Raw genomic sequence first — 25,895 nt, 5'->3', positions numbered from 1 at the left:
CTAATGCGCCATGATTTTTACACCGATATTCATCAATCCATGCAACTATCGTTTGTTGACCTTGCTTTCTAGCTCCGTGTCTAGTTCTGTACCATATGCAAAAAAAAGTGGCAGTTGTGGAAAATTCATAAAGAAATTTATCCAATTGAGAAAGAGTAGTGTTGAAAATCTACCCGAATTGAAGAAAGTGTGGCATCGAAAGGAAGCGGAGAAATGCGTTCTGATAGTATATACTGTGAAAAATAGAAAGGGCGTGTTTGCTTCCGGCAAAGAGAGAGTAAAAGATTGTGAAGGGTGGTTTTCAATAATGTAATACCAACAGTACGATGATATAGTTAGCTAGAATGAAATTAGCAGAGTGACGTTGTGCTGCTTCATCTGGTAATGTGGGGTGGTGTGGATCTCAGACAGATGAAGCACATTCTGATTGGGGGCGGGCGGGTGTGGTATACAGCAGCAATTTTATTGAAACTGGCGCGAGGAGTCAATTTATTTTGAAGTATTCTAAGCGACGGTTTGTTTTAGATACTAGGTTCTAGTGCTATACAGCGGGACCAATTTTAGGTTTTACGGAATTTTTAAAAGTAGTCTGTTGCAGACAGCATAATTCTAGTCCTTGAGCTGGATTATTCAGAGAGGCGGGCATTCCCATCGCGAGAATTCGAAACATCTATTCAACTAATTAACGAAAATGCACTAATTCAGTTCTGAATTAATTAATTTACGGCACATATTGCAATTTACGAATTGTAGCCGATGAGCTTCGGAATGAATTTTCAGAATGATGCCAGTTTGGAGATTTGCGCAATCGACCTCGCCGTAAAAATGCATTGTCGTTCTGTTACAGATCTGTACCGCGATCTTATATACTCTGCATTACTAATCTTGTGAAATTTCATGTTTATATATTCGCATATCGAGCAATTAAACACCATCACCTTCTTAAATTTGTTTTCATGTAAGGACTTACCAATACAAATTGCACACGTTTTTCTCTGAATAAGAAATTGTTTACTTCCAAAAGTCCGCAGTAGCTACGGTGCCCAAAGGGTTGGTGTTGTTTTAATTAAATCGTGGAATTCTTCGCCTTATAATATTAAAGCTGCTTTTCCGTGTCATCATTTAAACGTTTGCTTCGTGATCTTATTCTGAACCAATAACACAATATGGCAAATGAAATAACCCGTCCTTTATTGTTTCTGCTGAATGATGACTAAGTATTCATTGACTAGAATTGTTTAATCACCGAGATGATTGTACTTGCTTTATTATTTTGTTAATAATTGTGTTACTACATGTATTTGATCGTAATTGTTTTAATTACTCTTCTTTTGCTGTTTAGCAGTTTTCCATTTCATATAACATATCATAGGAGGTCCCCCTGTAGTATTTTCGCTATGGGGACCTCCTCCTGTACACTATCATACCCAACCTTGTATATGCATTTTATCAGAATAAACTTCAAAACTTCAAACATACCTTAAAAAAGAAAAAAACGCTCATTCATACATTGAAGTAGAAAAGTAACTGGGACGCCCACACTTTCGGAAATAGTATCTCGAAACTGGCGCCATCCTGGTAATTCATTTCAAATGAATACGTCCTGAAAGCTCAACGGCTACAATTCTTAAATTGCAATATGGGTCGTAAAGTAAATAATTAAAAAGTTAATTTGTGAATTTCCTTTAATTAGTTCAATATGTGTTTCAATTTCTCGTGTTAGTAATGCCCGCCTCTTCGAATAATCCAGCTCAACGACAAGCATTGTGCTATCTGCTACAGGCGATTCCTAAATATTCCACAAAACTTAAAAATGATCACCCTGTATGTTCTTTCCAAGAGAAATCGTTAGTTATATGAACGCCAAGATGACGATGGGATGTTACGGACTGAAGAGGACAGTCGTTGAGGGTGCAGGCAAAACAGTGCGTGTTACAACGGGAAATGCTCGTAAGTTCGCATTTATTAGTGTTTAGCTCCGTACCCGCCGTGGTTGCTTAGTGGCTATGGTGTTGGGCTGTTGAGCACGAGGTCGCGGAATCGAATCCCGGCCACGGCGGCCGCATTTCGATGGGGGCGAAATGCGAACACACCCGTGTACTTAGATTTAGGTGCACGTTAAAGAACCCCAGGTGGTCTGAATTTCCGGAGTCCCCCCACTACGGCGTGCCTCATGATCAAATAGTGGTTTTGGCACGTAAAACCCCGTAATTTCATTTTTTTTAGCTCCGTGCACCACCTAAGGCACCATTCGTGGACGTGTTCTTTAGATCAGATTGTGGAGACATTCCATCAGAGTTATTAGTTTTATTATTTATTAGTTTTTGCTATTTATTACTTATTCCATCAGAGTTATTGAAGCGAAAAATCCGGCGTCCGGTGCCCGGCGTTATCATCCGGTACCCACGTGACCAAGTGATGACGTACCTCTCCCGGCGCTGGACGTGCCGCGATCCCACGGTGAACAGCCACGGCGTCTGCCGTGGCCCACAACCAAAGAACCACTCTGGCCTACTCGCAAAATTGGGTAAAGGTGGTTTAAAGTAAATTATTAAAGCGGATTAATGTAGATTAACGTGCGTTAAGGTGGATTAAATTCGATTAGGGTTGATTAATGTTGGTACAAATTAGAGTAAGGTGGATTAATGTGGAGTTTAATTTGTCGTGATAGGTCAGACAAGTCCTCATGCTTTCGTCTTCAGATCACGTAAGAATATTTAAGTGACTGCCAACTTTTTGCGATATATATAACACAGTCGTCCACAAATAAATTTGTGAGGAAACCTTTCCGGGTAAGTCGTTTACATATATTAAGGATGAAAGAGGGCCGACAACTAACCCCTGTGGAGCACTGAATTCAAGTGGAGTCGTGTTAGATGTGGAATCGCTAGTTGCAACAAATTAAAACGAGGAGAAATAAACGCCTGAGTCCAGTTAAGTACACCCGGGCCAATGTTTAGGAGACTTAAGTTTGTGTAGCAGTAATAGCTTATTAATTTCGTGAAAAACTCTTGAAAATATAGAAATATCCAATCAGCCAGAAAACGTATGTCAAGATGCACATGCAAATTATTAGTGAAAGATAGCAGCTGAGTATCACAAGAAAAGAATTTGTGAAAGCCACGTTGAAAATTAAGAGAAAAACAGGCACACGCAACTCTAGTTGACATCTACGCAAAGCGAAGCATTCTCGGTGTGATTGGCTGATGAACCATGAGCATAGGAAGTGTGGTTTTCGAGACATAAAAATGTTAGTATTAAATCGCATCACGTTATACGAAGAAATGATTTTATTTTCAGTGAATTCTACACAGGCTGGATATTATATACACACATTTGCATGCAGTACATCGTATGCATATTATTTGTTGAGACTTTCAGTGGTGAGCCCCAGTGTCGTGCTTCATTCGCGCTCTTCCTGACGCATCGTCTGGTGCAACCGAAATGTGCCACGTGTCTCAACGCGCTGGCTTGTCGGCGAGAAACCCGTGCCGCTTGTGGAAGCATGCGTCCGCGGCGTTCGGCGTCAGAGGCTAGATACGCACAACAAGCCTGTGGAACTCGGCTAGAAAGTTTTGCTTTAAAAATTATCTTCGAGAAAGCTGACAATGTGAGAAAATATAATGTCCTCCATCATTTTCCAGCGTACCAAGGCAATGGATAGGGATGTATGTCAAAGGTGTTATATTCAGTTTCGTTATTCATTTCGGTTCTTTATTCCCCAGGGGGCGCTTCTGTTCTTCATTATATATATTGGTTGTATATGTTAAATAAACGGCTTTTACTTCGGGACGGCTGGAGTCTGACTTCCACCTTCGGTCAACACCACATTGGCGACGAAGATGTCGTGAACGTACCCCCAGCCCCGCTGCGCCGTCCGTATCCGCCACCATGAGCTTCACCGGGCTTGCTCCGCCGCCGTTTTTCCTTCCGACGCCCGGCCGTCCCTCATTGCCATGGGAGCAGTGGGAGCAGATGTTCAACGTGTACTTGCTGGCATCCGGAGCCGCCGCATTCAAGCCGGAGCAACGCAAGGCTATTCTTTTGCATTGTTTGGGGGCGGAGGGCCAGCGTATTTATCAGACGCTACATGCAGGGACGAGCGCCGCAGCACCGGCCGCGCCAAGTGCCGCAGCACGCGCCGATGACAAGTCTGCCGTGGCCCCTCCTGACGAATACGACTCTGCACTCGCCGCATTACGGCTACAGTTTTCGACGTCGCGCAACGTTATCATCGAGCGTCATCGCTTTCACCGCCGCAGCCAACACACAGGCGAGTCCGTTCATGACTTTGTTGCCGCTCTACGGGAGCTAGCGTCACATTGCTCGTTTGCCTCGCAAGATGATGCTTTGCGGGACCAATTCGTTGCCGGCGTAGCTTCCCCTCGCGTACGTGAGCGGTTACTGCTCGAGGGTTCCACACTTTCATTCGAGAATTCTGTTCGAATTGCACTTCAGTTTGAGCAGGCGGCTGAAGAGCTAAAAGAGCTTTCTGCTTCGGTCGAAGCAATTTCATTGCGGCAGCGTCGAAAACCATCGTCGCATTCTTCGAAAAAAAGGAATTCACGACCGGCAGCCACCGTAGAGCAGAATTTAACGAGGAGCGCGAGCGGCTCACGTGCGCCGCAGCGGAACCGCCCCCCTCAGCGGTACCGAGAACAGAGTAGCCGCTCCGGCTCGCCACATTGTTTCCGATGCGGTTCGCGGGACCACATCGCGTCAGCGCCACAGTGCCCAGCGCATGGCAAGACTTGTTCGTTTTGCGGTCACAAGGGCCACTTTCAAAGGGTATGCAACCGCAAGCTAACCCAAATGCAAGGCCGAGTACGTGAAGTTGAATTTCATGAAGATGTTTCGTCATCCAGCAGTGCTGAGGATGTTTTGACTGTGCAACGTTCCGCGCGTAGCGGAATTCATATTCAATTGCAAGTCGCGAATGTCACTTTGACATTCCTTGTTGATTCAGGGTCGTCTGTTTCAATCCTGTCGGAACAAGAATTCAGTCGATATTTTCAGAGCGTTCCGCTCCTGCCTGCTTCGCATGTTAGTCTGTTTGACTACTCTCAACGGCTGATTCCAGTGCTAGGTTGTTTCCAGGCAGACGTTCGATTTAAAGGCCGCACAGCGTCGCTACGTTTTTATGTTGTTCACCGAGGCACTTCTCTGATCGGTCTAGACGGCATTAAAGCCTTGGATCTTCGCATTGAGGGTTCTGCTCTCAAGTGCCTATACACGTCCGTTACTCCGCAGCCGACTGTTGTTGACCCGCTATCCTGTTCTATTTCCACATCGTCAAGCACGCAGCCCCATAACAAAGCTCTTCCGCCAGCCTTAGCACATGAGTTCAGTTCACTTTTCAGTCCCGAGTTAGGTCTTGCTAAGGGGTTCACGCATCGCATCAAGACACGGCAAGGCGTGCAGCCTGTAACTTCGAAGCTTCGCCGTCTGCCGTATTCTCTCCGTTCACCAGTATCAAATGAGCTTCATAGGTTGCTGAGCCTTGACATCATCGAGCGGATCGATGCTTCTGAATGGGTGTCCCCCATTGTTGTTGTTAACAAGAAAGATGGTAGCATCAGGATCTGTGTAGATCTTCGAGAGCCGAACAAAGCTATTGTTCCAGACAGTTTCCCATTGCCCCATACAGAGGAGCTGCTTCACGCTTTGGTAGGCGCTACACACTTCTCCAAACTTGACTTGGCTTCTGCTTACCATCAGGTTCTCTTGCACCCTGACAGCAGGGATCTGACAGCTTTCATCACCCATGATGGCCTTTTCCGTTTTAAAAAAGTTTGCTTTGGGTTGGTCTCTGCCCCAGCGGCATTTCAGAAGATGATGGCGAAAATCCTTGACCGCTGCCCTGGCGTGTTGTTCTACATTGATGATGTCATCATTTTTGGCAAGACCGCGGAACAACACCTTTCAAACTTGAAGACCGTGCTGCAAAAGATCAAGAACGCAGGTCTGAAACTGAACGACAAATGCCTTTTCGACGTTCCAGAACTTGCCTTTCTAGGGCACAAGGTCACTGCACGTGGTATCTCGCCACTTCCAGAGAAAGTAGACTCCATAGTTAACACACCAGTGCCAACTGATGTGGCCACTCTTCGTTCGTTCCTGGGCCTCGTAGAATACTACTCCAAGTTTGTTCCACACTTGGCACAAGTGGTTGAGCCTATGAGAGTCTTACTTCGCAAAAATGAGCCATTCATCTGGTCTGCCGAAGCAGACAGCAGTTTCCGGAGGGTCAAGGAAATGCTTTCGTCAAGTACAGTCCTCCAGATGTTCGATCCGTCATTGCCAGTAATTGTGTCGACCGACGCGTCCGACTGTGGGCTGGGAGCAGTCCTGCAGCAACAAAGTGGCCACGAGCTCCGCACAGTCGCTTTCGCCTCTCGTACACTGTCGCCTGCAGAGAGAAAATATTCAGTCGGTGAACGAGAAGCACTTGCGTGCATTTGGGCGTGTGAGCGATGGCACACGTACCTGTGGGGTCGCCATTTCACAATTCGAACAGACCACCAGGCACTGGTGTCCTTGCTGTCGTCACAAGGACATGGAAGACGCCCACTTCGAATCGCACGCTGGAGTGCACGACTGCTTTGCTACAATTTCACTGTTGAATACCGCAAGGGGTCCACAAACACTGTAGCAGATGCACTTTCTCGGCTACCAGCACCTACCTCGGAGGCAGAGATTGCTAAGGAGGAAGAAATTGTCTCGTTCATTGAGCCAGCCTGCGTGACTAAGGAGAAGTTCAGGCAGGCCGCCCTCGACGACAGTTGCCTGGAAACCGTCAAGTCATTCGTGCTGAGTTCCTGGCCGCCAAAGAAGTCCATACCAGAAGAGGCGAAACCATTCTGCGCCATTCGGGAAGAACTTTCTGTTGTCGATAACCTGCTTCTGCGTGGAGAGCGCCTCGTTGTTCCGTCCTCCCTCACTGCTCAGATCATCGGCATCGCGCACGAGACACATCCGGGTATCACGCGCACGAAGGCGCGACTGCGTGAGCGGTTCTGGTGGCCACGAATGGATAAGCAAGTGGAAACGGCAGTAAATAACTGCCATATCTGCCTGGAGGCAGATAAGTCCGCCAAAACATCACCAGCACCGTTGCAACCTGTTGCATGGCCTGAGCGACCGTGGCAAAAGCTTGGCCTAGACATTGTTGGTCCCTTGGAGCATGCAGCCTACAACAGCAGATTTGCTGTAACGCTTGTTGACTACCATTCGAAATGGCCAGAGGTGTATTTTTGCAGCGAAGTGTCCACGAGCACCGTGAAAGACTTTTTAAGAAGTGTTTTTGCCCGGGAAGGCTACCCGGAAGAGATCGTTTGTGACAATGGACCTCAGTTCACTTCGCGTGAGTTCATAACTTTCCTGCAACACAGAGGCATCAGTCTTTCACATTCTTCAGTATACTACCCCCAAGCCAATGGGCAAATAGAACGTTTCAATCGCACATTGAAAAACTTCATTCAAGTCTAACTCCTCGAAAGACGACCACTCCGGCAAGCTGTCACAGAATACCTTGCCATTTACCGCTGTACTCCGCACGCCACCACCGGAGTCGCCCCAGCAGTTCTGCTGCATGGTAGAATGCCCCGAACCAGGCTGGATATCGTGGGTTTCTCGGCACCAGCATTTGCGGAAGATCCAGCCAAGGAGTTGGCGCGACTTCGTCAAAGGGTTCGGCGTCAGCAGCAAAGCAGCAAGCACTACACGGACAAAAGAAGAGCCGCCAAGAAGACGAAGATAGCCGTAGGCGATTTTGTCCGTGTCAAAAAACCGTCCGTTCGGTTCAAGGGAGACTGCGCCTTTTCTTCACCCACTGAGGTGATCAAGAGGAGGGGACCAGCCTCTTTCCGACTTGGAGACGGCCGTACGTGGAATGCCTCCAAGCTTTCCAGGGTTCCGGAGAGGGGCACCTGGGGACCAGGCCCACCTGCCTCGCCGCAGCCGCGGTCTCCTGAGGCGCTACAGCCTGCCACGCCGCAGCCGCTGTCTCCCGACGTGCTGCAGCCTGCCGTGCTACAGCCTCCTTCTCCCAGGACGCAGGCACTGTGTCCTGGCATACCGCAGCAGCAGTCAACGAGCCCGTCGCCAGTGCGACGTCCAACGCGGCCGACCCGAGAGCGCCGGCCACCGGCCTGGCTCAAAGACTATCAGACCAATTAGTTCGTGGTCTGTCATTGTGTACATAGGTTGTAAATATATGTAAATAAGTACAGTGTGCATGCTTTGGGGTTTTCGTTACTAATACTTACTAACAACTAACTACTAAAAATAAGGCAGGGAGTATGTTATATTCAGTTTCGTTATTCATTTCGGTTCTTTATTCCCCAGGGGGCGCTTCTGTTCTTCATTATATATATATTGGTTGTATATGTTAAATAAACGGCTTTTACTTCGGGACGGCTGGAGTCTGACTTCCACCTTCGGTCAACACCACAAAAGGATCATGAGTTTTACCTGATTTGGGGATTGGAATAACCTTTGCTAGTTTCCTGTCGACAGGCAAGGAAGAATATTCGTACGACTGTGAAAAAATGCTCTCTAAGATTGAGCAATACTCCCTGCCAGAAATATTGTTGTGATTTCATCTAATGCCCTGGAAGAACTAAGTTTTAAATTTTCTATTATTTTTTATACCAGTAGAGTTGAAGATGATAGGATCGCGAAAAATTATTTGGTGATAGCCTTGGAAGTTCGTGACCGTATGATGCAGATGAGAATAACTGGATAAATGCGTTATTCAGGATAGGTTCGCCGGATGGTATGCTAAGCGATATAACTTGCGATCCACTACATCTTATTACGTTATCGAAGCTTCTTGTATTATTGATAAGCGTGTTTGGGAGGGTAGTATTAAAAAATGAGAACTACATAGTCTTCAATGCGGATGAGCAGAGATAGCTTCTTTGTAAGGAGACCATTTACCCTGGTAATGCGTCCCCTTAGCTGTCCGAAAAATACGTGTTACTTTTTTTCTGTTCGATAGGTGTTTGACAGATTTAGTATACTTCGAAGCACTGTTATTCTAAAAAAAGAAACGCGCTGAATCGGGATAAACTGTTTTACCAAATCGTGTGCTTTTGTCTTGAATTACTATACTCATGTTAGCATATCCAGTGGGCGCTCGGGGACTATAGGCATGAATGTAACAGCGAAAGTAGCGAGTTCTTTGATAATAGCTTTAAAGTTGCCATTTTTGTAGACTCGAATATGTTAAGACGGTTATGGAACGGTAAAACTGACAGGCTAATAAAAAATGGAATACATCATGATCGCTGTGGCTCCAGCCTATCATTGTTTTCACCATATATTGGGAATTATACACGGTGTGTTCTCGACACACACCAAAGTCTGTCGTTTTATCCTTTACCGTGCTGCGGTATGCTTTTTTTGTGCCATTATTTCTCCACGTGTGATGCTGACATACGAGGCCAAGCATGAGCTGAAAGACCCCCTGGTTATTGATATTAGCGTAAATCCGTCAAGTGGGTGAAATCCACGCTTCGGGTTTCATCACTGGAAGCAGGGAAAGTGAAATCTCATTAGCTGGTGGCCGCGGCTGTGTCAAAGGTGTGTGCGTCTTAGGAGAGCCGAGAGCATTCGTATTGACTACACGCCGCCTTTGTTGCCCGTGCTTGTGGGTCACAGTAACTATAGACATTCAATTACAACCGGCCCTTTCTTTTATAAGCCAAGCTTTCTTTTGGGAACTTCTCCGGGTTTCGGTGGCCGTGGGTGCTGCTGTGGGTGTTCTCTTGCGAATAGGCCAACCAGTCACAACGGAGGACGCGCGCGACGTCATCGCCGCTGGGCTCCCCTCGCCGCCCCTACATGGCGCTCGCCTCCGCGGCAGCTGCGGCGGCGGCGGATGCCCCGCCGCCTGTTGCACGTGTGTTTCGTTTACAAGGCATTGCATCAGCCTCTCTGAATAACATCTTCCGTGTCACCTTGTGCAGACATTCAATAAACACAAACTCGTGTTTCGACTCTTCATGCACTCACACAGAGTTTCGCTGTGCCAACGATGCCACGATGTCCCTCCCGGCAGCCACTGAAAGATAATATCATGTCCTCGTTCGGAAGCGCAATGGCAAATTTCTTTGATTTGGGACACTATGTGGTCGTAAAGAGCACTTCGTAAACCTCGTCAGCTTTGAAAGGATGCTTTCGAATCACAAAGTGTCGCCCATTTGCTCGGCGGTCCTCTTTCAAGGTATTCCACAGAAGCGCGAAGAGCTGCCAGTTCGGAACCTATAGATGTCGTGACGTGTCAAGTCTTAAACTTGATGACGAGGGATTGGGACGGTATAAGAATGGCGCCTGTCGAACTTTCCGAGACCAAACCGTCCGTGTAAACATGGATTATGTTAGCGTACGAACAATGCAAAATTCGAATATGATCTGCTTGAGAGCCGCGGTGGTCAGGCTATCCTTCTTCGCAATTCCTGGAACAGCAAGATACACAGGAGGCTTTTTCAAGCACCACAGAGGGGATGGCCTTCTTGTTGTGGAGCTATATGCTACACCAACCTGCCCGAGTTTCTAACCTATTGAATATGCAGCCCGTTACAATCGCAGCGAATTATAATCATCATATTCGCAATATTTTTTTTTTATTTTCTGTTCATCTTCGTCCGATCTACCCGTCAGGCACGTACACAGGGGGGGGGGGGGGCAGGGCCCGGGGGCCCGCCCCCCCTCCCGAATTAAGAGGCACCCCCCCCCCTCCCCGCCCACGCCAACGCTCCTCACACACATTCCTAAAGCGCCACAAAATCAATGTTGAGACTTGACAGCTATTCGGCGGTCAACGTTTTGCTGCCTTTTTCACTCCTTTTGGATGGCGGTAGTTATCGGCATCTCCTGGGGTGTGAGGGCCAGTTTTCTCATCGATTCGGTGCCAGCGCGATTAACTAGAGATGCATTCAGTTGTCACCATCTATTCAACGCTCACGTGCATCGCTGTTGCTTCGTTAGTTCAACCTTCTTTTTAATTATTATATGGTATTTAGGGGATGTCGTCGCCTTTAATTGGCGTCGGCTACTCCTTTTCACATAGGGATATAAAAAAAGGAATAAATCGTAACAAAAATAGTGAAATCATACCAACACAAATTGCGGTAACAAAAGTACACTAATGTCACACTATAACTGAAAGTTAACTCGAAATAATAAAAACACGAAGTATATTCACGTAAGTAGACTAATGCCACACTAAAGCTGGAGGTGAACTCAGTAAACACAGCAACACAGAGTCCAGTCACATATGTGCCCTAAAGTAAACACAAAATCCAGTCATTTAGCTAGACTAAAATAAGGGCACATAAGAAATCACGAATTAAATTCTTATGAAATTACAAAAAAACAGGCATTGGATTGCCCGAAGTTGTGTAAAAGAAAAACATAGAGTGCGCTATCACATTTAAACACTCTACTTAATACATTCAGAGAATATTGCTCGCTTCGAGAAATCTTTGAAGGGCCAGTAACGCTCGTCTTTGCAATGAGTATGTTGGCCAAGGACCTAAGATCTTCCTGATGCTAAAGGGCCTGCGATCTAGTGCCATTAAATCAAGTGCTAAGCGTTGTCTGTGTGTGTCATGAATGTCACGGACATTCTAGCAGAAGATGCTGTACATCCTCATCCGCGTGGCCATTAAGTGCATTCCGGACTATCACCTCTTGAAATTTTATGTAGAACGTGTTTTGTGTGCGCGGTAGCGAGCCGCAGGCGGTGAATGAGCGTTTCAAAGGCCTGGTTGCATCCAATGCGGAGGCGATATTAGATTGAAGCGATGGGTCAGCGTGAAGTAAATCTGAAGATTTCGAGCTCTGATCAAACCGTGTCGCTTTGCAACCACGGGTTGATATCTGTCTTAGTATGCGGCGCAATTCGCCTTGTGTTAGAAGGAGACCACGTGTGACGTTAATAACATGCGCTTGTCCAGCTGCCTTATCTGCTGCAACATTCCCAGGGATATTGCAGTGGCCAGGTATCCATTGGAACATTATTGTGCGATTCCCTTCACTTGCTTTTGTCAGTTTTATAAGTACCTCCTTAAATAACGCCATGTTTTGCAAATTGCTGATGTCACCATGAAGTGAAGACAAAGGTGCCTGCAAGTCACAAAGGATCACCCATTGCTCCGCTTTTTGCATTGAAGTTATGTATTGTAACAAAGGCAATAAGCTCTGCTGTTGTTGATGATGTCGTGTGAGATAGTTTAAACGTCTATGTTTGGTGCCATTCTGGAATGACAAAGCCGTAGAAGAATTTGTTTGGCAAGAACCACGTGTATGCGTTTGAATATAGCCATGGTATCTAAAGCATATCTGGTATAACGCTAGTTGTGCTGCTAGCATAAACATATCTCGTTTGCGAATAATTCCCTCAACCGAAAGTTCAATTTTTGGAGCTACGAGTTGCCATGGAGGGTAAGACATATCTGAGAACCAAGATCCGTGATGTGGTAGTAGATCGTTGTGCACTTGAATCACCCAATTGATGTTCGCCCTGTCTCTCTCAATTAGTGCGCATGCTAGTCGGGGCCTTTTGTGCTGCACTGAAACGCGAAAGTAGTGTCGACAGGTTTCAACCGTCCTCATAACAGGAAATGGAGGATGACGTGCCTCTGCAATTACTAAGGAACTTGAGGTTGCTCGAGGAACGCCTAAGCATACTCTGAGGCTCCTAGCTGTTAATCGATGGAGTCTGTCTTCAGATGAACGGGAGATTCCATGCACAGCAGGTGAAGAATATGCTATCTTCTGCTTTATAAGTGCATTATGTACTTTTAGTAAGGATGAAACCGACCCTCCCCGTGTCGTGCCTGTTACGCGGCGAAGAACATTTATTAATGAGTTTATTTGTTCTTCGAGGGTTTTAATATGAGAATTCCAAGAAAGTTGCCTGTCTAGTATAACCCCTAGAAATTTGTGTTGTGAACACTAGCAATAGATACGCTTGTTCTAGTTATAACTTTGCAGAATTCCGCAGCTATCACTAATTTTAAAGTATCCTTGGTTATTGCGAGAGCACGAAGTGGTTGTGTTTGAACAACAGGGCCGCTCAATGCACGAATATTCATCCATACTCGTGGAACTGGTGTCAGGGGAGACAACGTATTGCAAAATTCAGGCCATCTTTTTTTCCCTAATTTAAGTAGTCGTCTCTGCATGACTGCGTGGATTTTCTGCGAATTGCTTTATGCTCCTATATTTACACTCCGGCGATAAGCTTTTCCTGCTCTTACAGCTCTCAAATGTTCATATTCTCCATCAACTCCAGGGATGGGCACTTGTTTCGTACACATTCTCATTGTTTCTTGTATCGCTAATGTGACTTTTTTTACGTCAGCTTCACAATCCACTTGACTGGACAAGTGTTGACGAAAGAGGTGCAAGTTTGTTATATCCACGTATCTTCGTTTCGCAGTACTCTTTAAACGCGTATGTGATATAAGAATTGGGAAGTGATCGCTTCCACGTGTTTCTGCATCTGTTGTCCAGCCAGCGTTGGTAACAAGATCATTAGAGCACAGTGTTACGTCTATGCAACTGTCGTAGCGATATCCCTGCATAAATGTGACAGATCCATCATTCAGTACTGACAGATTGCATCTTTCCGCGGCGCATTGAACGATATTCCCACGGGCATCACAGAGATTACTCCCCCATGTTTCGTTGTGTGCGTTAAAGTCCCCACATATGATAATGTTTGATCCTGTGATGCTAAAAATATTGACCAAACTATCAATCGTAATACATCTCGATGCTTCCAGGTGCATGCTTACGACTGTTACACATTGTCTTGCGAGATATACTGTGCAGGCTACGTATTAAGGAAAACTTGAACTGCTTGATTGGATCAGTCTAAACAAACCTTCTTTGTTTAGACTGAACCGGAGACTAGGGAAGGGATTCGGTTCGTGGTCAGCTGGTCTGTATGCACGTGGAACGAGTTACGGCCGGAGAAAATGCCAATTGAGTTTAACTTTTCCTTTTGCTTCATTATTTCCTCGACTGACGGCTCGCCGCGACGCTGGCAGATCCTCGGAACCATATGTCCGCGATATGGGTTAGGCAAGGTGGAAAATAAAATAATGCTAGACAGCGTCCATCATAAAAATCTGCAATAACTCTTAAATTCATAAGCAATATGACTGTCACCCGTTACCTCATCTGGTTTTCCCCTAATCGTGCAGCACTTTTCGGGCAACATTGGCAACTGGAAACAAGAGTAGCAAGGAGTTGAGAAATTAAGCGATACACTGAGGGGGGGAGAGCCAAGGCAACAGCCAAACAGGAAGTAAAACCGAAAATTAACAAATTTAACCGTTGTTTATGAAATTTTTTATGAATAAACATCTTTTTATTTCAAAAGGAAGTAGAGGAAACGCCGCCGGAAATGGAGAATGATTCCGTGTGTTTTGAATGGTGCTTCTTCAGTAATCAGTCAGGCCGCCTAACATAGCCACTTCTTTGCTGTGCTTATGTAGACGTTTTTCTAACCTTCCGCGGTGGGTGCAAAGCGTCTTGCCCAATAACTTGCCCAATAACACGACGACAGTGTGTTGGGAGGCTAGTTGGTAAGACATTTTATGTGAACCTAAACTGCGCTATAGGGACGAGGCAGCGAGGTAGATGAAGACAGGACGAACGCACGTACCCAGGGCACATCTGCGTTCGTCCTGTCTTGATCTACCTCGGTGTCTCGTTCCTGTCGCAGTTTAAGTTCACATAAAAAATTAAAAAATCCCTAATAACAATACGAGTTGGCTGTGGCACTTAACTAGGCAGAGCAGTAAACGAGGGATCCAAAAACACTGTGATTGTTCCGCAAATATATATTTCTCTATAATTCTTCCAGAGCGAATTAAGAAAGTGCTACAATAGTCGGATGCAACTTAAATCTGCCGTGAAGCCCCGCCCACATCCTCATAACCGCCAGCCACTGTTCCTCCGCGAGGCTGCAAATAATTCGTACTTCAAACTTTTCCTGTTACCCATATAAGGCGCTAACAACAAAAATAAAACGATTAGCGCGTCATTTTATACGTTTTCCCTCACGTATTATATAGTGGAATGGCGAAAGCCTAATTCTTTACTGAAATGAAATAACATGCTTGCTTCAGTGCGACTATTTATGTTCAAGTTTCACTTCAGTTGGCAGTGAAGTTTCATGTGTAAAACGGGTTCAGCAGCGAAATGAACTGCTTCGCACACTTTTGAACAGTGAAATGTTCAAACTCCATACACTTTGTCCATGTCTTGCACACCTCATTGCTTCCACCGATGAAAAGACTCTTCAAGAACAGCAGACGCTCCGGAGGTATCAAGTACGACATCATTTTGGAAAGGCCGCATGGCGATGTACGATTTTGTTTGCTTCTGTGATTGGCTGGTAGAGTAACACAACCCCGCGCGGTCCGTGTGCCTTGGTTGCCAACTGCTGTTTTTTTAAGTTGTATTCTAATATAGTAATCCTTATTTTACACTTTCGCTCGTTTACTTGTTCTTGGCAGTGTTCTTCCTGCGCTTCTTTCCTGCGCGAGTCCATTCATGTGGTTCATTGTTTGCCAAGTAAAGGAGAGGCGTACCTCACAGGCGTACCCGTAAAATACACCTTATATCACTTCTATTATGTGGGTTTACGCGTCGTTATGGCGAATGGTGGGCGTTATTCCCATTCATACTAGTAAAGGTACCCCCCCCCCCTCATTTGCATAGAAAAGTTACCTTGGGTTGCCTCCCCCCTCCCCTCCCGAAAAAAAAATAATCCCGGGTACGTGCCTGGTACCCGTGTACGACTGTATAAGGCATGACTGACCCTCTCGCGGTGCGGCGCCGGAGCCCGGTCTCCGCCGGCGCAGCCGCCAACACACTGGGTCGTCGGCTCGTTTTCTTTCGGCACAGATGAAGTCACAGTGATGCCGCCGTAGGGGGGCAGCGGGGCCGCGGCACCGCGCTTGCCGGGGCGACCTGCGTAATACAAGGGGATGCGTCAATATTTTTTTGCACCAAGGGAGAGAGAAGAAGGTTTAATGAGAGGAAACGGTAAGTTGACTTCCCGCCCCAAAAGTGAAGTTTGCTGCTATGCTCGACGTATTATAATAAATAAAACACAATACAATTGTTTATCGCTATGGTGGTGGTGGTGGTAAACTTTATTGAAAAGGGGAAGGGGAAAGGGGGAGGTGGCTGAGGGATCGGGCTCAAGTAAGGCCCTGGGCCTGCTTGGCCTTCTCCGCCCAGTCCACCCCAGTTCAAGCTGTCGGTCGACGTCCCCGGAACTGAGCCAGGCTGTCCATTCAGTCTCGCTGCTGACGGGGGGGGGGGGGAGAAAACGGGAGCGAGGTGCATTCCCACATTATGTGTGTGAGTGTCCCTGTTTGTGAACAGAGCCTACATAGGTCGCTTTCCTTGACTCCTGTGATTTTGTTAATGTACTTTGGGTGTGGGTATATGTTTGTCTATAGAGTCGCCTAAACGCGACCGCTTGCGTTTTATCGAGTAGCTTGGCCAGTGGTGGGAGCGCGCGAGGCGCGCGAATCTCGACCCAAAGTGTGAGCCGACGCGTTGCCGGGCAAAGCCGCGTGAGCGGGGGGTCCACAGGAGGGTTTTCAAGCCGCTTAGTGGGCGCCGCGTGAGGACACGGTACGCCTCTTTGGAAATTCTACCGCGGACGAAATTGCCGATGGCCTGCTTGCTATCGCTGATGACGGTATTCGCTTCCGCATGCATGACCATGACAATCGCGATTTTCTCCGCTTCCACCACTCGGCCAGCCGTGATTGTTGTGTGTTCTATCAATCCTCCGTTGTGATCCGCTACCACCGCGGTCAAGAGGTCGCCGCGAGGGTGTCTCGCTGCGTCTGTGTAGACCACTCCATGTTGCGAGCCGTAGCGTCGCAATATGGCTAAACTACGGGCCTGCCGACGGCCCTGATGGAACTCGGGGTCCATGAAGACAAAGAAATCCTCCTTCTAACAAAATCTCCTAGGCCACATTCACAAAGAGCTCTTACGTTAGAATTGTTCGTGAGAGTAAATTCCAACCAATCCCGATGCTGGGCATTTAATTAGGAAAGCTTGCCAGCCAATGGCAAAGAGCCCTTGCGAACGAAGAGCTTCAGAAATTGGGCCCCTCGCCCACAGAGCCGAAACTTGATAAAGACGCGGGTACCGTGTGGCCCCGCGTATCGTCAGAGCATCGACCAACGGGCTTTAGTTACACATTGCTATCGCTGTCAATGCCAATACATATATTGCTTAGCCCGACTGTTGGCCAGTGAATGCTTCCGTGAGTTTTGAATCTCAGCCCTTCTGGAAGGTGGACGATACTTACACTCATAAGTTTTTTTTAAACGCGTAAGCATTTCTATGCCTACCCAACGAGGAAACCCGTCCTTCCGTCAGTTCGTCACCTAAGAACGAGATCGCTTTCAAGATAGGGCCCGCAGCAGCCAGCGAATTTCCCTTCGTGCTGCCTCTCGCTTTAATGCGAACTAACGCGGAACACAGCGCACATGAAGCTATCAGCACTTCGCGCTGTCTGTAACCATCGCAGATCGCTTTCAAGATAGGGCCCGCACGGCCGCGCCATACGCCACCGCCGCCGGAGTACGGTTGATAACGGTTGATAAATGGTTCGCATTGAGAGGAGGCAGCGTCATCAACAACGTCTATACGCGCTAGGTATACCAAACCTGACACTGTTCATTTATGTCACGTACTACATACAGCACGCATTGGCCAGTGGTCATCTTGCACGAAGCAGCGGTATCATGCAAACGCACCATCATGTAACACGAGTGACCATTGCTACTATGCTCGACTCTTGCTCGACTCCCTATTTATTGCCTGTCGCGCCGAATGCAAGCGACATCGGAAGCGCGGTGAAATGTCAAGAACAACACAATAATTATGTTGCTCGTCGTTGGTCGATTGTTAACTGCGTGCAGATTCTAATCGTTGCAAGAAAAGGTGCAGAGCACGTGCATTTTGGTGCTTACCGGCTCTATTCTCTAAAAAGCACCATATAGACTTCTTTCCAACCATGGATAAAATATTGCACTGCTATTTTCAGCAGTTAGCTTTGCTGGGAAAATAGGGAGGCTAAATGCCTCCATAGTTCATTTTGATGCTAATTTTAGTCAGCATCGATCACAGTATGCCTTCGCATGTGTTCTAAGCACTCGTCTGGCCAGTTCACCCTAAAAAGAGTCCCCTTATTATTCGCTGCTTGTCTTGGCTTCTCCAGAACACGGCACGCAACAACATTCATGCCTTTTTTCTTGCGCCTAAGTGGAGTTGTGATAATTTGCGCCGCGAAGACGGACGAGATTGCAAGCCCTCCCGCGCACTAGCTGTCTGTGTTCCTGAATAACTGCAACTAATATTTATTACATATGCGAATCCATGCAAGGAGATTTCTCTTGAAGAATGTAAAGAGTGTTCATGTATACCTGAAACAAGTGGAATTAGCTTAATTCTCCCTATAAAGCTTGCTGGCTGCATTATTAAATTTTTGCGCAACAAAACTGTCACTTTCAAATTATCACGCAACATATATACGCTTCCATTATAACGCTGCACCACTCTGGTGATTACTGCGGTTGTGTTCAAAGCTTGTAGGTCGCTGTCACCTACAGCTACGCGTCAGAGCAATATACGTAATACGGAAAAAAAATCGAGATCCCTAAAACAGGGGCCGGACACTCGGGGCATGCTATGGCTCTCTGAAGTCGCCGAAGCCAGCGCCACTATAGCTCGGACGTTATCCGGGAAAAGACGCACGGCCTTGGCGCAGGCTACCGGTCAAAGCTAAGAGCGCGCCGTCCGTGGTGCTTCCATTCGTAGCGCGCAGATAAGGCCGCGATCCGAGAGGATTATTTCTTTCTGCCGCGTGTCCAGGCCGACAGGCCATAAACGCTGGCCAAGCACCTTTCGATGGCGCAGCGGCCCAATGTCGATCTCTCCCTACACTGGCCGTGCGAGGCTGGAGTAGCGATATCGTTCAGCTTTTAGAATGGCCGGCCCCAGAGCGCTTGTCACACAATACCAACCGCGAAGTGGCCCACGGACGCCGTTTGCAATATCTAGCACGCTGACCTGACCGGGATACGGAGGTGCATGGGCTGTTATGTCACTTGATGGTAGTATAAAACGTCGCCAAATAATGACACCAACGCTATGAGCCGCGTGCACGTGATTCTTGCAAAAAATGCGCATGTCAGTAAAGCTCGCACAATAGCTCAGTGAAGAGTGAAGGTGACCTAATTTTGAATCAAGAATGGGCAACTATTTAAAAGGGGTTCCCCACCGGTGTTCTCACAGGACAATGTTCCGTTTTGGACAGTGTCCTACCTTCTGTAAGCAACAGCAGGTGACCCATTGCTCGTAGTCTAAACTATTTCAGTTGTAATTGTACTTCTCACATGAATCGACACAGTTTGTAAACTGACTGGCCCGATATGTCAGCGGTTGATGAGGACACGGTAGCAGCAGCCCAATGGTGCACTTCAACATGTTGCGCCGACGTAAACAAAACTATTTTGTTCAAGAATTCTTTGTTGAAACAATAGACGTACATGTGGTGACCACTGACTGCGAACGTCGCTACACCGGCTTACGGAAATCATGGCGTACGATAATCCCAGGAGCACGAACTAGTTATCTATATCTGCACAGAGAGCATTGGTGCACTTGTATCGCGAGTGACAACAGGAACGGTATCAGCTGAGACATGCGGCTAGTCACTCTAGTAGGTGGCAGCGGTGTTATACTTCAAGCCGGGTTAGCCTAGTAATCTCTAGCACGCAGCTGCTCCTCTTAGGTGTTTCTTTCTTTTCCAGGCTGCAGAGATGCGTCCACGCGCGTCTACCAGTTCAGTTCCAGAAGTGCACGCCGCCAGCACGGAATAAACGAAGGAGCGCCACTGCAATGCACACGCTGTTGATGAGGCCGCGTTCAGGTCATAGTTTATGCTTGTGAAATGAAAGAGGGAAGCCACAACTAATCGACCGAACGCGAGGCCAAGATAAATGCACAACACGTAAAGATGGCTTTACGTATTGGCGCACTGAAACTTTTGGTATATATTGAAACTTTCTATTATATTTCACGCCCCTGTAGCAGAAAGATCGTCGTACCACCCCGCAAGCCAACCGATATGCGAAGTGGGTGAGCACTGTTAGCAACGAGTACCTGAGTTTGCGACAAAAAAAATTCTGTAGGCTTACGTGTCAAAACCATGATCTGATTATGAAGCACGCCATAGTGGGAGACTCCGGATTAATTTTGATGCCTGGGCTTCTTTAATGTTAACCCAATTCACGGTGCACGGGCGTTTTTGTATTTCTTCCGCATCGAAATGCGGCGGACACGATTTGATGCCGCGACCTCGGGCTGAGCAGCCCACCGCCATAGCCACTAGGCCACCACGAATTTGTAGAAACTGCAACCAAGAAAAGCAGTGCCTGTCGCATGTCCCTTCTCGCGCTGGAGCGGTTCGTGAGAAAGGGCGTCTTCCAATGGTGATAGAGAACACAGGCGAAGGCGGCTGGCCAAGAACTCTTACGAAAGAATGGCTTCGTGAATTTTACTCATTTAACCTGATCCATAACAGCAACATATATTGAAAATACAAGGCACGGGCGCAGCTAAGGTCCGACACAGCCAGTTACCTGCGCGCCGTTGTCGCAGGTCGTGGCAGGTTGCGACTCGCAGCAATCCATGTGACCCAGGTTGTGCGATGGAGGTCGCCGCAATAGCGGACCAGATGAATAAGTACGCGCGGCCCGGCCACGCGATAATGCGCGACGACCGGCCAGCCCTCTTCGCATCGCCAACTGCTCGCGTAAACACAGCGAAGTTTCGGTGCGCGACCACTCGAGCTGGCGAGCGGCAGCTCTCCGCACACGCGCTACGGAGGGCGAGGGCGCCGGGATCCGGCGCGCAACTCGCTTCCACATCGACGCGGGACATCAGCAGAGGCTTCGGGTTGCGCGGCCGGTCGCTGTGGGAACGAAGGACAGGCCTGTGCACCTTCTCACTAAAACAGTCATCGTCCTGCAGCTATACAGAGTCGGTTTATTCGATAGCAGATTTCAGCGAGCTTTCTCTTTATTGTTTTTCTTGTTTCTTTTTCGCAAGGGCCATTTACCCCTACCCGGCGTCTTCGTCATCGACGTTCCACAATATTCCGACTGGCTACGGCTGTTTGACTTTGTCATATATGGAAATACAGTTCCGCTCAGTTCATCTTCCGCAGGAACACCTTTCTTGTACAAACGGATTTGCGAATTCAGGCCTCGGGAACACCATCTTTGGATAGCGCAAGGACCGTGTGGTTTCAGCCGCTACGTGATATGCATAAAGTGAACTGACATTATTATCAAACCCGGCGTATCTTGAAAGTAATAAGATAACAATAATGATAAGCGTGGCTTGTTGCCTCCCCCATTTGATCACGTGAGCTATTGCTCTAGTGGTTTCCTAACTGCGTGACATCGTGTCTCAGAGCGCGAAGGTGCTGTGTGTACGTGACGTTGACCAAGGAACGGAATTACGAGATCGTCCGCACGTAAGAATGAACGTGGCTCGACGACGCCCACGAGCCGACCAATAACAATAGTCTACGATACTACAGCCAAGGTGCCGGCCAATCGCGAATCACGTATACTTAGCCGGATGCACAAAGCTGTTTGCACGTGAAATCCACTGGTGATTGGTCAGCAGTCAAAAGTCAGCCATTCGTGATAACCAGTGATGCCGTGTAAAGAAGGAACTAGTGATCACCATCCTAACCTGCGACCGTATATGTGAACTTGAACCCTTACTACATGACACCACCGCCCCAGCTGCCCCTAAACTGCGTGCTTTTAGTGAGCGTGCCGCGTGCGAAAGAATCGCGCCATTAAGCCGCGTCAGCCGGAAATGTGCTCGGCTAGATTTTGGAATGTCGAAACTCGAGCCACCAACGCGACGATTGGTTCCCGAGACCCATTCTTGAGTCGGAAAGCGAGCACTCGTTCTTTATTCAAGAGCTTCAACTCGGGAAATTCGTGTCTCCTTTATCGTATCACGTACCAGTGCGCCGTGAGCGCCTCGACAGCTGGGATGAAGTCGGACGACGCCTAGCGGCCTTGCACGCCGCCACGTGAGCCGTCTTGCGTATACAACCACGAGCTGTTTGCGCCGAGCTTGAGAGTCTGAAGGACGGGTTGCTCTTCCAGACGATGCCGAGGCTTGTTTGCACACGAGCATGCATATACCCTTCTCACTATGCGATGCTACAAGCTTTCGATCAGTCACCATACGATAACGTTCCCAGCGTTGACGTTTCTTGGTAACTGCGCTTTCCGCATTAATGCTGAAATGCACTAGGATCAATTTCACTACTACAAAATGGGACTCACTTGTTGCATGTACAAAACGCTAGTTACTCGCCACTGTGGCTTAGCGGCCATGGCGTAATGCTGCGCACAGTGCACGTTAAAGAACACCAGGTGGTCAAAGTTAAGCAGGAGTCCCCCACTACGGTGTGCCTCATTATCATATCTTGGTTTTCACGCATAAAATCTCACCATTTGTTTTCACTTAAAATGCTGTTTGAAAGACAAAATATATTGATTATTTTAAGCATTTTCTCACCTTCCGCGTCATTCACAAGAGCGTCATTGGTCATAAATTAAGCTACCCGCTATACACACGAACCCAGGTCTCGCACCTTACGTCCATCACAGGCTACACAGAGGCGAGGAAGACTGGACATTCGCTGCCTTAATTAAGCTTGGAGCGAAAGAGAAGACTCAATCAGGCCAGACCGGTAAATGACCTTTTCAAAACTATTGCTCGGTCATCAAAATAAATTACTAATTAAAGGAGACGCTTTATCAAAGGAGAACATCAGGTTAAGTTCGTTGCTTAGTTGATGTATTAATTTCTCCACCGATGATGTCGGTGCAACGTCAAAGTTGTATTTCTTGTGCAAGTCCAGGAAAGCTGCCAGGTGCGGGTACCATTCATTTGCAAACACAATCTCTCTGCCTCTCTTTTGTCATTCAGATGCTGTCAAAATTGTGATGTTCGGGGAATATTGGGTAATGTTAATGGGGCATATCGTCACCAGCTTTTTTTTTATGAGTTAAAATGACTAACATGATATTCTTTCTATCCGATATTCCGAGGGGACGGCCTGCAAATAGTCCGCCACTTTCTGATGGCGGCGTATGATTACCTGAACACAGCATCGTGACGACAATGCCACGGAATGCCGCTGAATATTTTTAAAATATCCATGGCTCTATAATGCTCATGTATATTGAAAATTCGGTGTACAGTCTTATAGAGAACCCGCAGTGGTAACTTAACGGCTATGGCGTTGCACTGCTAAGCACGAGGTCGCGGGATCGAATCCCGGCAGCCGCGGTGGCCGCTCGATGGGGGTGAAAGGCAAGAACGCCCGGGTACTGTGCATTGAGTGCACGTTAAAGAACCTCAAGTGGTCTAAATAAAACCGGAGTCCCCTACTACGGCGCGCCTCATTATCAGATCGTGGTTCTGGCACGTAAAACTCCACAATTAATTCAATCTTAATTTAAGTTTTATAAAGAAATACAACAGTTCTGGCTAGTGCCCTTCCATACACATTTTTTCACATCACTGTTCTCAAAGTATCATTTCATTAACGTCTAGTTCAGGGCTAAACCTGCAAGGGTTGAGTATGCAATTTGAGTGCCTTCTACTTCGCATTACTTGCGTACTTTTAACAGTGTCGCAACGTGTACCGCATGTGAAGTGATCGCAGTTTCATATTTGAGAACTGAACTAGTTATCGGTGAATTTCGCACTGACTTAAGGCAATTCAGAAATCACGCACCCCCAGCGGTGCATCAAGGAAGTAACAAAGAAGCATACGGATGCGATTTATTCAGTTGTACTCGGCGTCGTTCGTGACCACAGACACGCGCCCCCGGCTTCGTCGGGGTTAAGGACAGGCCCTAGCACTGGCTCGGCTCCAGGGGACAGCCCAGTGTCGACGCCATCAACCTTCGCTCTTGCCGGCGGCGCAGCCGCTTTTTCTGCCCCGTGCAGCGGATGCCAAGTTATACACACAGCTGCTGCCCGCGTTGCTCCAGCGCCAGAAACAAGGGCGCAATCAAGCAGCGGCGCGGCTAAAACATGTTCCCCGGCCACCCTCTGGGATCGTCCCTTACTTCGACGCTTATAGCAGGAGCTTTGCGCGTAGAAAGAAAGAAAAACAGCGATAGTGCGCGATTGTCAGATACGGGCCTGGTCTAAAAACGCCTTCTCGCCGAGCTGAGGCGAAGGGGCAGAAGTGTGACGTCGTCTTTGCATTCCAAATGCACCACGCAATCCTGCTCGTCATATACATGGTGAGAAGTAAGAAAAACACGAAAGGGAGGGACGACGCAAGAGCAACTAGAGAGCGAGACGTCCGGGCCCGTATTCACAAAAAAAAAAAGATTCCGCATAACCTATCTCACTATGAATGTCGACGTTAATGAGATTATAATTAAAGCAATGTTGCGAGATACGGTAATGCCAACGCGGAGACGCGTCATGCGTGAGGCCGTGTATGCAGCCGCGCAACTTTCTCGCGCTTCCCGTGGATACGCTGCGCCATCTAGCGCCGCCGCGGCGAAGTGCCCGCGTAGCTCGTGTGTGAATTCAGGCATGATTCACAGAATATAGGAGGGCGAATCAGACAATCTTTGCCTCAATTTTTTATTAGCCAAAATAAGGTACACATAGGTAATTACAAATATACGTACTACTCTACGTACCTTACAATATTTTTTTCACATACTCCCCACTCCGGTTCAGACATTTGTCCCATCGCAGCACTAAATTTGAGATGCCCCGCCCCTGTGCTAGAATTCGGCCTCCCCGAAAGCTCATTGTCGTGCAAGTCTTCGCGGCCTTTTGCGAACTCACAACATCCCCACCTCACGCTTCTCAAAGCGAGACACCTTTCCACACACGTGGGCTCCATTTCCCTGTGGATTTCGATGGGCGCTCGTCCCTTGCTCCATAGAAAACAAATCCTCCATCATTGCTGGGCCGCCGTGGACGTGTGAGGCACAGCCGCCATCTTTAACAACCGACAGTAGCGCCGTGCCGCGGAGCTACCGGCAGATAAGGCCGGGCCGGTGTAAGAGAGGTCCACCGCTGGGAATGGATACGTTGACTTCGCATTTACGGCCGGGATTTGGCTAAAAGAAAAATAGGGGCCAAGACTTTCTGATTCGCCCTCGTGTACACACACACACACACACACACACACACACACACACACACTCACACACACACACACACACACACACACACACACACACACACATATATATATATATATATATATATATATATATATATATATATATCATGAGAAGCCAATAAACAAAGACACCACAAACGACATAGGGGAAATTGTTTGAAATTTATAACTGAATTACATAAATGATAAATTAATGGCAATGAAAGTGGAGATGAAAAAACTTGCCGCAGGTGGGGAACGATCCCACGTCTTCGCATTACGCGTGCGATGCTCTAACCAATTAAGCTACCGCAGCGCTGTTTCGCCCTGGACTTTCTTGGATATTTATGTTTTACTACTAGAGCTAACCTTAGGAGTGTTAGTTACCCAGCGCCACCACTCACAAACCTTAGCGGTGGATGTGGCACATCCTTTCTGCCGCAGACGTCACGAGTACGTTATCTTTTTGCGTGAAGGCAACTGGTCAATAAGCCCACATATGCTACCCTGAAGGCATCAGTGTTGCCGGTTTCGGGACCCTTGTTATGTAATGAACGAGAAGAAAGCGGGTTAACCGAGGGGCCCGATTTTATTA

General features: G+C 47.5%; 1 protein-coding gene and 1 non-coding gene across 2 annotated transcripts in view; both read right to left on the bottom strand.

The window, feature by feature from the left end:
* The window catches only part of LOC126531825 (uncharacterized), a 161,991-nt gene that overhangs the window by 115,604 nt on the left and 20,492 nt on the right, over positions 1-25,895 (bottom strand). The window contains exon 2 of the mRNA XM_050179562.3: positions 15,845-15,996. Within this exon, the coding sequence (XP_050035519.1) occupies positions 15,845-15,996 (152 nt within the window). The remainder of the gene's footprint in view (positions 1-15,844; positions 15,997-25,895) is intronic.
* On the bottom strand, positions 25,544-25,616 carry TRNAT-CGU (transfer RNA threonine (anticodon CGU)). The gene has a single exon. It is a non-coding gene; the product is annotated as a tRNA-Thr (tRNA).

The sequence above is a fragment of the Dermacentor andersoni genome, chromosome 5 (assembly GCF_023375885.2).
Source record: "Dermacentor andersoni chromosome 5, qqDerAnde1_hic_scaffold, whole genome shotgun sequence".
Taxonomy (NCBI): Eukaryota; Metazoa; Arthropoda; class Arachnida; order Ixodida; family Ixodidae; genus Dermacentor; species Dermacentor andersoni.
This window is presented reverse-complemented; position numbering and strand designations above follow the sequence as displayed.